We start from the raw sequence: 11,379 nt of genomic DNA, 5'->3' as shown, positions 1-11,379 counted from the left end.
GGCAGGGTGTGGTCACACCTTCAGCATTCAGGAAGGCCTAGCTCATACCTTCCTCTACCATGTTCCTGGGGTCCCAGGAGTACCTCATCAGGTCCTAGAGATCAAGGCCAGTGGTCAGGCAGCTCTTGGCATGATCTCCCCTTCCTATGTGAATCCCAGTAAGGAGCTGGGAGGGAGCCAGAATAATGCTTTATTGTGAGGGAGGGATAAGCATATGAAAGCAATGGGGCATATCCTTTTTCCCTCCTTGCCTCTCAAACACCTCTACAAACAGTTCTCCTAGTTCTGTGGTAGACATTGGACACATTAAGGTCCCAAATTTAAGCCCGTGTACACCACTGCCTGCTGCCACTCCATCTTGAAAACCATGACAGCCTCCCCCAGGCATAAGATAATTATACCCAGCCTTTAAACCCATCTCTGGTGTTTACCAGACTGTTTTATAAAACAGCCCCTCCCGCATCCACTAAATGGAGCTCAAACTCCATGGCAGAAGTCCTCCATTCAGAACACACCCGCTTTCTTGGGTGTGGGTTATTAGTCTACTCCCTGACAACTCTTCTTGGTCCAGTGTTCTTTTTACAGTGGGGCAGGCCTTTTGGGTTCACAAACCACAAGGCCAACTGGTGGCAGAAGAGTTTTTTGCCCTTGCTGCCCTTGCTAAGACACAACGAAGGGACTCTTGAAGAGGCTTTCAGTGGAAAAGAACATATACCTTGTCATTTTTCCACTTGGGTAGTTTCACCTTTGGACTTCTTTGCTGAATTCTAGGATGGGTAAGTCCAGTTATGAACACGTTCCTCCCAGCTGGCCTTGATATTTAAGACTCTAGCAGAGCCCAACCGCACAGCACATCTGAGTGTAGACTATTGACGAGAATAACTCAAAAGAGACACAATGAAACTCAAACGAGAATTTTATAATTTGTATGTTACAAACACCTAAGAAACTATTTTCTTTACAGTTATTGCCGTATATGTTTTTAGCTTGCATACAACTTCATGTAACTGAAAGGCTTGCGTTTCTCAGCTCGAACCCCTAGAGACCCCACCAAGCCAGGGCCCAGCTGTTCTCTGGTGTACGAAGGTCAGAAGTTGCTGATCTTCTGCAGCAGGGTCTGACGCCGCTCCTCAGGGCTAATGTTCTCAGCGATGGACTTCAAGAAGCGCTGCTCATTTACCTTCTGGAGCAAGGAGCTACCAGAAGGGTTGGCCTTGCTCAGGGTTTCGTAGCAGGTGAGGATCTCCAAGGCCAGAACATAGAGCGGTTCGCACACCTCTTGGTGGAGCATGGCCATGATATGCAGAACGTGACAGAATACCTGGGTATAAAAGAACAGGGTCTCCTGGGTCAGGTCCTGTTCTTGAGCCCAAGGGCCAACCGACTGAATCATCCGAACAGAGTCCAGGAGGTGGGTCAGACTGTTACAGAGAAGCTTGACTACGTGGCTCCAGCCTTCCATGGGAAGCCAGTTACGACAGCTCTGGCTGCAGAGAAACTGGAAGGCTCTCAGGAAGAGCACGGAGAACTGGAGCTCCTGGGCGAAGGGCTTCAGGTTGAGCAGAGGAACGAACTGAATGTACTCCAGGCTGTACGGGACATGCAGGAGTTGCTTCTCCAGCAGTCTCCTGGTCAGCTGGTACAGGTGCTGCCACTCTTGGGGACTGCACCAAGGCAGGACTTGTACCAGGACCACCAGGAAGCCCTTGCTGAACAATCTGACCTCCTCGGGGTTGCCCACGTCCACCACCAGGAGGGACAGCATCTGCTCGGAGATGCTGCTGGAGATGGAGCAGCACTCCATCCAAGCGAGCAGCCCTGTGCCTGGGCCGTAACCAGGGTGGGCTTGGGAGGTCCACTCGTCCTCAGAAAGCTTACAGATCTCAAAGAGTGTGGTGGGCACCTCACACTTGAAGTGGCCCTCAAAGAGGTTCTTCATTCTCAGGCGCACAGTCCAGTCGAGCTGCTCCAGCTTCCGGTGGAGCCAAGACAGGGACTTGATCCAGGTGTCTGGGGAGAAGGTCTCAGTGTTGGCCAATATAATCTCACAGAGGACCTCCAGGATATGGATCACCAGGTCCTTCCCATCCAAAGAGAGGCACCGTTTCTCCCTGGGGAGCTGCCAGTATTTGCTGAAGCCATCTAAGAGCTGGCACAAGCTGAAGAGGAGGGGGAACGGAGAGCAGGTGTGGAGCCAGTATTCCTCCAAACACGCATTTGCTTCAAGAGTCTGGATGAAGATCTTCAAGCTGAGGTCCACCTCTTTGACGTCGAGCAGCAAGAAAGGCAGGACAAACTCCTTCAGCACTTCATCTGGCTCAAGAAGAGCGGCAACCGGGATTCCCTGGGGCTTCACAGGATTCATCAGGCAGCCCAGGAGCTCTAAAAATTGCTTTTCTTCTTTGGGTGTGGAGAACTTTGTCCAGACGGTTTCTTTGAGGCAGGACACCACAAAGCTGGTGGATGGATTTGGACCCTGCTCTTCCAGAAACCGGAGAGCGGGGAAGGCAGTGAGAATCTGGGCCAGGAACTTATGGGTGCCGAGACTGACCACGGCCATGCTGCACATTTTCTTCACGGTGACCTCCGGGTGCAGGATGACCAGGCGGGCCACAGAGGCCACGGCTTTAGCTAAGCCCTGTTCAGAGGCACTCTGTGTGAGCTGGTTGAAAGTTGTATTGACGTCCTCCTGAAACCCATCCAAGTAAGCCAACAGCTTTTCAGAGAGACCCTTCCGCCCCCAGGAGAGCAGGGTGCCTGAGAGGACTTTATTTTTATCTGGCAGCGAGAGGTCTGCATAGCATTCCAGAATCAAGCTGATCACTTGTTTGATCTTAGATTCAGGGATGGCTCTGTCTGCCGCGGTCACTTCTATCACCGTTTCCAGCAGCTTTAACACCAGGTCTGGCTCTCGGAAGAGGGCCTGGTTATTAAGCAGGCAGGCTAGCCACTCGTCTGAAAAGGCCCACTTCTTCTCAGAAGCAAAAATGTAGCACATTTCCATATGCCGGTCCATCTTCTGCTCGATAATGGCCATGGCAATGGAGGCAATGATGTCCTTCTCAAAGCCCTTCTTCTTCAGTACCTTGGCTGTTTTCCTCAGGAAGTCTGCAACGCACTCTGCCAGCTCCGAGACCACCTGCCTCTCCTCCTTGGACAAGCTGGTAGAATCCAGGTAGAGCTTCAAGTTCTGGCTGAAGGAAGTCAGGCTGTCACACAGCCGGAAGCTGTCATAATTCGTCCCCTGGCTGCCATTGAGCATGGCCTGCAGCTCCTCCCCCCACTCCCGCAGCAGGCTGCACATGAACTCAAACCCGATGAAGATTGTCTCACTTGGAAGCTTGGCCAGAGAGGTCAGGCTTATGTCCCGTTCTGCCTCCTTTACCTTCTCGGCCAGTGCCTGCTGGTGATATGGGTTCTGGGTGTCCGAATTCCACACGGAGATCACCGTGGCCAGTTTGTCCAGATACACGGTTGCAGACACTTCCTGGGGGTCGTCCTCCATCAGTGCAAACACGGTCAGCATGTCTGCCAAGTTGGCTAACGCACAGCACTTCATCCCTGGGCAGAGGATTCGACTCTGGATTTGCTTCAGCCCGGTGAGCAGCATGGCCAACAGGGGCATGGTCGGACACACATCTGGGTCCGACTTAAACCTCTTTGGAGGGTGGGAGAACTCATCTGAGGATGACAAATACTTATGGGCCATTGTTCTAAACTGGGAGAGCAGGGGGTCCTGCTGATTGCCTTTGTGTTTCATCATTTCCCACCAGACGCTGAGGAAAAAGGCCACATCCTTTGAAGATGTGTCAACGGACATGTGCTCCAAAAAGTGCTCGAGTTCTGCACGGCAGACAGCGGTGGGCAGGGCCATCAGGAGCTGGATAAAGAGTCCAGAAGCTTCCAGAGACTTGAGCAGCTCAAAAAGGACCGTGTGATTGATGGTAGGGATCATGTTGCCTACTGAGAAGAACACATCTTCCTGCCACCAAGTGTCAGTGTCTGAAGGGGTGACAGGGTAGGGCTGAAGAACCTTGGCCCAGATGATGATCAGAGCTTTCTTCTTCCAGGCAAAGGGCTGGGAGCAAGCTGTGGCAGAGGAGATCTCCCTTAGGGCCTCCACAATGGGCTGCCCAACGCGTTCCCAGTCAGACTTTGTCATTTCTGTCAGTGCTTTGGGGTGGAACAGCTGCTCGGCGAGCAAAAAGCCCCCATGCAGAATAGTCATTTCCTCACAGATATTTACGGGTCCTGCACAGACAGAAGCCGCAAAGACAGAGGGTGGTGACAAATCTTTAAAATAATTAGTAGAGGTTAGATGGAGAGACCTCAGCTGGTAGGTTGGCTCTCATTATGGGGGTTAAAGACAATAAGGGTTCTAAGTGGGGAGGAGGGTGGGTTCTAAGGGCCGTTGCAGAGCTGGAATCAAAAGGACTCGGCTAAGGAATAAAGGACTCCCAAACTCCCTAGCCTGGATTGGGAAGACCATGGGCATCACTGGGTGAAGAGAATCAGAACAGCTTTGGAGGGACCAGTGTTCAGTTTTGGTTATTTGGAGTCTGAGGTAGAACATTAAGGTCAAGCCATCCTCCAGCAATGGAAATGAGAGACCAGCAAGGGAGGTCTCTGCCCAGAGGGGTCAACTGAATGAAAAAGTAAATGAGACCCTGCATGAAAAGCATGTGTAAAGGAAAGGGCTAGACCCTCCAGCAAAGGATGGGCCAGTAGAGGACGTGGGGAGGAAGGGCTGAGAGAGCGAGAGCGAGCACAGCAGTACCAAGCTCAGGGGCCACCAAGTATGTACTGTGGAATATGATAGTCGCGCTTCTAAGTCATGATACAGCCTAAAAGGGGCATGGGCAAGGGCTGTGGACATAGAAGCAATCAGGCAAGCCCTGCCTTCCCTCTTTTCTCCGAAAGCCTGTCTTGCAAACAAATTTCTAGTTTTCTGCCTTTCAGGGAAGCCGTTGACCCTACAGCTCTATCAAATAGAACAAGCTACCAAAGGCTCTGGTTCTTTGGTAGAAACCAAGAGGTAGACTAAAAAAAAATACTTTGGTAGATTAGGAAAGAAAAGTCCTTTCTCCAGGGAGCCAGGAATCAAAAGGCTTATCAAGGAAGGCATTTGGGGATGTTTAGACGTGGCTTTAAATCCTAGCTCAACCATCTAGAAGCAGCTAAAGCTTCTCTGAGCTTCCCTTCTGTGTATGTGGGGAAAATACAGACTTCGTATTAGACTGGGAGGATCAAATGATATATACTAGTCAAGCCCTCAACACTGGTTGTTCAGTGTTAGCTCCCAATTCCATCTCCCAGAGCTGCTGAGCGTTACACAGGATACAGCTGTTGTAAGCCTCTGGCTACAAAGAGCCCGAGAAGTGCTCAGTAAGTGTTGATACCCCACAAATCTTTCCATTGTTGGGAGGGGAAACTTGTCACTATTCTTTGCCTTCACTTGCTCAGTAATGGGAAAAGACATAGGTCTTTCTCAGGTAAGCTGCTTCTGGCCCAGGAACAAAATCAGAGTACAAACGCTACTCACTATCCAGTATTCCCAATTTCTCCCCCTCTTCCCAGGGCCCGGAGATGCCACTCCTTCTTCATTCGCTCACACCCCCAAGAACACATCTTTCCCAATTTCACAGGCCAGAAGCCAACAAGAGAATCTTGATTCAGGAGACTAAAATCTATCTTGGCCTTCGACTTCACCGGAGCAGCAAAGGCCAAAGGATCAGCACTCCCATACAACCAACTGCTGAAGGCAGTCCAACTTGGCTCCCAGTGATGGAGGGAGGCTCCCAGAAGAGTAGTTGCTGAGAGGTCTCACTAGGGATTCTGCCCCCCTCCCTTTTTTGGCTCAGGCTGCTCTCCTAGGCTCCCAAAATATGTTCCCATTGACTCTGTAAATTTAAATTTACTGCACAGTCAGCTAAGATATTTGTCCCCCAATATGCCAAAGACATTATGTTCACTGTGCTACCTGAAGGAGTAAGTCCCAGGACCTATTGATTAATAGCTGGTCAAATCCCACGTGTTTTTATCACTACTAAGTGCCCACGTATGTTTATTAAGTGCTTACTCCGTGCCAGGCACTGTGCAAGATCCCTTTTAAAATTCTTCAAATCAATCTTTTGAAAACCATTCTTGTTTTAGAGAAAGGAACACTGAGATTCAGAACAATCTGCTCGGATGTCCCAACTACAGTGTGGTGGGGCTGCGATAAAAATCAACACAGCTGCAGCCCTCCATGCTTTGAGCTCTGCTGTTCCACCACTGAAAGCCTGGCTGGCGACAGGACTACACCATTTCTCCACAGCCTGTTCCTGGCACCTCTTGGGGTGCCTCACCCCAGCTCTCTCAGGACAGCCTCCTGGTCTCATCTCTTTAAGAGCAAGTCCAGCGGGGGGAGGGGCAGAAAAGAGCCACCGATTTATACCAGCTCCCCACTCCTTCCTCCCAGACCCTGGGAGGTCCCATGAGGTCTCTGAATCAAAGCGCAGGTAGGTTCAGGAGTACCACCTCGGCTCCTGCAGCCCTTCCCGCCAACTGCTGCTCGGGTTAAGCGGCTGTGCGCAAGGCACCGCACCAGTCACTGTATACACGTACTCTCAATCAAAACGCCCCCAAACTCGGTGTGGTGGGTACGTCCTCATCATCCCCGTTTTGTCGAGGGGGACCCCATGAGCGTTAAGACGCTTGCTCAAGAACCCAGTGGCCGTCCAATAAACGGAAGAGTCGGGGTATCCAGGATTCCCCGGGGGCGTCTCGTCCGAGCCCGGCAGTTTCCAAAGCACGTGCACGAACCCTGTCCACGTTCAGGAACTCTACACATCCGCTTGGCCCTTCCTTCACGTGGAAAGGGGGGCAAGACGCGGACCTCGGAGCGCCGGGGCCGGGGCTAGAGCGGGGCCCCCCGGCCCCGAGGACACCCCCGCCCTCCCACACCCTTCCCGACCCCGACAGCTCCCTTAGTCCGGCCCGCTCAGCAGTGCCCTGGTCGCGGGTTTCGGGACGCAGGCCACGAGGGCTGAGAACCGGGAGCCAAGACACCCACCTAGGTCCATGGCGGCGACGCTGGCGGCTGCGCGGGCCGCCCCTCCCCCGCGACGCCCCGAGGGCGGCGCAGGCGCCACGGCACAATGGGTGGTTCCGGGGGCGGGGGCGGGGGCGGGACAAGGGGCCGCGTCTCAACCCCCGCCCACCATCTCAGCCCAGGCGCGGCGCAGCCGGCCGCAGTCCTCCCGCCGCTCCGCGCACGCGCAGTCCTCACCAACAGGTCCGCGGCGCCCCAGCAACCCGGCCCACAGCGCCCCCTACCAGCCCGAGGCCTCCAATCAGCCAACAGGCAAGTACCCGCCCTTCCCTTCCATAGAGTGCGCCTCGCCCCGGCCCCCAACTCCGGTCCCCACGGTTCCCTTTGCTCCCGCAGCTTAGCCACGCCTCTGTCCAGCCCCTGCCCAGACCAGCTTCGTGAGTCCCGGCGGTTCCTACCCGCTAGCTCCGTCCCAGGCTCTGCGTTCGCTACCATCCAGGAACCCTCGGGATCCTTCGCTTACAGTTCATCCGTACTGAACGACCTCCCCAGCCTGCCCACTAACCCGCTCAGATGGGCCATTCTGAGAGGCTTCCTGCCCTGAAGAGTGTCTGTCGCACAGACGCACATTCCACTCCCCTCAGCTCTGCCCCAGCGCACTTTTCTCACGGCAGCAAGTATCCTTAATTTTCTGGCATCGTAGGCGCCTTTAAAGTGTTATTGGCTGCCCTCCCCAGAAAATGCACTTTGCTAGCCAGAGCAACGGTGGGGGAGATCCAATCCAATAGCCCCCGGTTCTGAGAGAACACACACGAATTTCCTATGTTCTTCTCACACATTACCATGTCTCCTGTGCTCCCTTTCCCTTCTTCCCTGACCTAATCACTAACCACCAGTGTTTCTAACTCTCCATCCTCCAGCTTCCAGCACCAGCTATCACCTAGAGAGGACATAGGGGCCCGGCTTCCCCTCCTCCAATGTGCCAAGTGGAGTTTGAGCTGGCCTGTGCCGCTATTAAGCAGTTGAAGGGACCTGTGAGTGATCAGGAGAAACTGATGGTGTACAGCTTCTACAAACAGGCCACCCAGGGCGATTGCAACATTCCTTCCCCACCTGCTACAGATGTGAAAGCCAAGGCCAAGTGGGAGGCATGGAACGAGAACAGAGGGATGTCCAAGATGGATGCCATGAGAATCTATGTTGCCAAAGTGGAAGAACTAAAGAAAAAGGATACTGGTTAAGGAGGACAGAGTGTGAAACAGAATGAAGTAGCAGGGTTCCTCCGGTAGGGAAAAGGGCTTCGTAAAAGACCGATGGCTGAAACATCCCGAAACCATAACCACCATAGCTGAGAAACATCAATAAATCTCTTAAACTGCATGAGTGTGAGTGACTGTTGTTGGAAAGATGATTAAACTAAAAGTGACTGTGAGAGTCCTGAGGTGTCCAAAATATATAAAAAGCAGCTCTGCTCTAGGGAAAGTTCCATCACAACTGGCTTTATGATTTTGAATAAGAGTTCCCAGCCTTCCTATCCCAGAGTATATGCAAATGCTTGGCAGGAGGAGAGAAGTTGGGGGAAAAATCATGCTATAAAATGCCTCAATGAGGTCAAAAGACCATTCTTCAGAGGCTTGGCCTCCCGGGAAAGGGGAAAGGAGGAGAGGAGGTCAAGGCCCCTTGGCTCTCTTCAGGGGTTGTCCGTTCACTACAACCCAACATTAGTGAGGGGAAAAGGGCTTTGGTTTCCAAAAAGCTTAAGTCAAATCCTACTACCAAAAGCCCCTACTGGAACGCAGGCCTGACGGAGTTAATATTTTGAGGGAAGTCAAGTGAAGCAATTGATGCATGACAACACAGCAGACTAGAAACAACAGATCAGATGGTTTCAAAATCCCAGTCTCCAAAAGTTTCATTGGAGGCCATGCAACCAAAGTTTTCTTGGAATTAGTTCGTAGCTAACCCTGGTTTCTGCTTGGGAATGTCTATGGGATAATACGTGTATACGAGTTTGTTTTAGAAGCACAACACACCCCTTGACAAGAGCCAAACACACCCCTTTGGGCAAGGGCCAAAGTGTCTGTGCTCAGCTTCCACTCCTTAGTGCCAATTATCACAGAGGCATCGATGCACAGTAAGTGCCCTGAGATATGGAGGAAGCTATGTGCTATCATTAAAGGCATTTCAGAGAAAAAGCTCTGCTGTGGCATGGGCCTTCCCAACACTTTTCCTCAGAAACTATTTTCATAGATTAAGACAGGTCAGTTTTAGTTCCTGAAGGGCCATTAAACAACAGAAGCAACAACCATAAAGATTTCAGAGGACAAAGGAAACCAAATCTCACCATCTATTTTCAGGATCTTCTGTTCATGTCTTTGCAAGAAGTTGCTATAGACTAAGTACATGACGTGAGAATAAAGTATCCCCAGGATGTCACAGTGACTGAAGAACTATTTTAGGTTGGGCAAGAGCCACTTTGTACAACAGTTGTGCTGTCCTCTCTTCTTTTGGAGGATATTACAAGCACATTTTGATGCTTTAAGGCCCCGATTCACAAGAAGTGTGAATTACTAATAAAAATAATAATGGAACATCTTGCTCCAAAATATGGTGTTAACTGAGGCACTGCAGGTGTTAAGTCATACCATTCTATAAATCATTATAAAACCTGATAAAAAATGCACCATAGTTAGGACTGCAGAAAGCAACTATAGGATACATTATTAAAAAATATATAGTGTGTACAGTATGCTGAAATTTGTGGGGAAAAGGGAGAAAATAAATATATTTGTCTGCTTAATAAGGAGGCAAGGGGAATGGAATTGGTAGGAGCAAGACTTTTCAATGTATATCTTTTTAATTTTTGATTTTTGTATCACTGACTCTGTTATAGAAGTCTGAGGCAAGAGTATTTCTTGGGGCGCCTAGGTGGCTCAGTTAGTTACAACCGACTCTTGGTTTCCACTCAGGTCATGATCTCAGGGTCATGAAATCGAGCCCCACATTGGGCTCCAGGATCACTGTGGAATCTGCTTAAGTTTCGCTCTCCCTCTGCCCCCACCCTGGCCCTCTAAAAATAAATAAAATCCAAAAACAACAACAAAACAAGAGCATTTTTTTGTTGTTACTGATCATTAAGGCCAGAATAAATTTCCTATTGACTTCCCAGAAAGATAAGAAATCTAAGACCAAACTGAAACTACCCATGAACTCTCACCATAAATTTCAGTGGACAAATTGGAACCCTCCTAAAAACTGCTAAACCACAATGGCAACTGCATGTGACAGGTGAGATGGGCAGAGTGTCCCATAAAGGAGCTGTGAATGTCCACAACTTTGCTAATTCTACCAAGATGTCAAGCAAATATGGATTTCATACTAAATCCCTGGGTAGGTCTGGGGACGCTTGCAACCCAGCCATTCTAAATTTCTCTGGATTTAAACCCAAGGGAAGTTTGAATTTAAACTTAATATGCCAGAACTCCTCAACCCTCAAGGCAAAAAAACCCCAAAATAACTGTTATGAAAACACAACTCTAGAGAAGCCAAAGAACTTTCCAACTTCATCTGTTTTAAAACGCCAGCTTGGGCAAAACCATCTTATAACCTTGTTTTCTAATAGAGCATACCATCCTCAGAGGTGTTATTCTCAAAATCCATACAATAATTTCCCCGTGAATAGGAAAAAAGTGAACCAATGGTCTAGAAAAGGGATATATATAACTTGGTTTGCTCTGAAACTCTGTCTCAAGACAGTTTAAGTTGAATGAAAAGTGCCGTGGAGCTGGAAAAAGATTTTTTTCTCTTGGTGAAGGTAAGATTACCCTAACAGAAGGTGAGCTGAAACCCTGAAATTTCCTGGCAGCACAGAACATCACAGGTGATTTCATATATATTATTCTGGAACTGGTAACCTCTGAGTCAATCCTTTTCAATCTCCTCAGCTTCTTGCCTAAAATCTGAACCTGGCCGCTACCATTTTAAACAGAGTCTCAGAGGCTGGTGTAACAACGTGATTCAAGAAGTATACTTTCAAAAACCATTTATTTTTTTTTTTAACTTATTTATTTACTTGATAGAGATCACAAGTAGTCAGAGAGGCAGGCAGGGAGAGAGGAGGAAGCAGGCTTCCCGCCGAGCAGAGAGCCCGATACGGGGCTCAATCCCAGGACCCTGAGACCATGACCTGAGCTGAAGGCAGAGGCTTTAACCCACTGAGCCACCCAGGCGCCCTAAAAACAATTTATAATAAATATGGCCAATATAATTCTATTTCCAATGATTAAAATTTATTTCTTCTTTGGAACCAAATAGAAAACTACAAGAAATCATTAAAAAGGGGTGCC

The 11,379-nt window shown here is 49.9% G+C and overlaps 1 protein-coding gene across 1 annotated transcript; it reads right to left on the bottom strand.

Annotated features, from left to right (window-relative positions):
* Window positions 1-898: 898 nt before the first annotated feature.
* Window positions 899-7,203, bottom strand: GEMIN4 (gem nuclear organelle associated protein 4). Its single transcript, XM_047706056.1, has 2 exons — window positions 7,055-7,203; window positions 899-4,251 (listed from the first exon to the last, which is right to left on the bottom strand). Exons 1-2 carry the CDS (start codon window positions 7,062-7,064, stop codon window positions 1,088-1,090), a joined length of 3,174 nt encoding a protein of 1,057 aa, XP_047562012.1. The 5' UTR covers window positions 7,065-7,203; the 3' UTR covers window positions 899-1,087.
* Between the last annotated feature and the right edge of the window lie 4,176 nt (window positions 7,204-11,379).

This window comes from Lutra lutra, chromosome 16 (assembly GCF_902655055.1).
Source record: "Lutra lutra chromosome 16, mLutLut1.2, whole genome shotgun sequence".
In the NCBI taxonomy this organism is placed as follows: domain Eukaryota; kingdom Metazoa; phylum Chordata; class Mammalia; order Carnivora; family Mustelidae; genus Lutra; species Lutra lutra.
The sequence above is the reverse complement of the archived record's forward strand: the minus strand, read 5'-3'. Positions and strand labels throughout refer to the sequence as shown.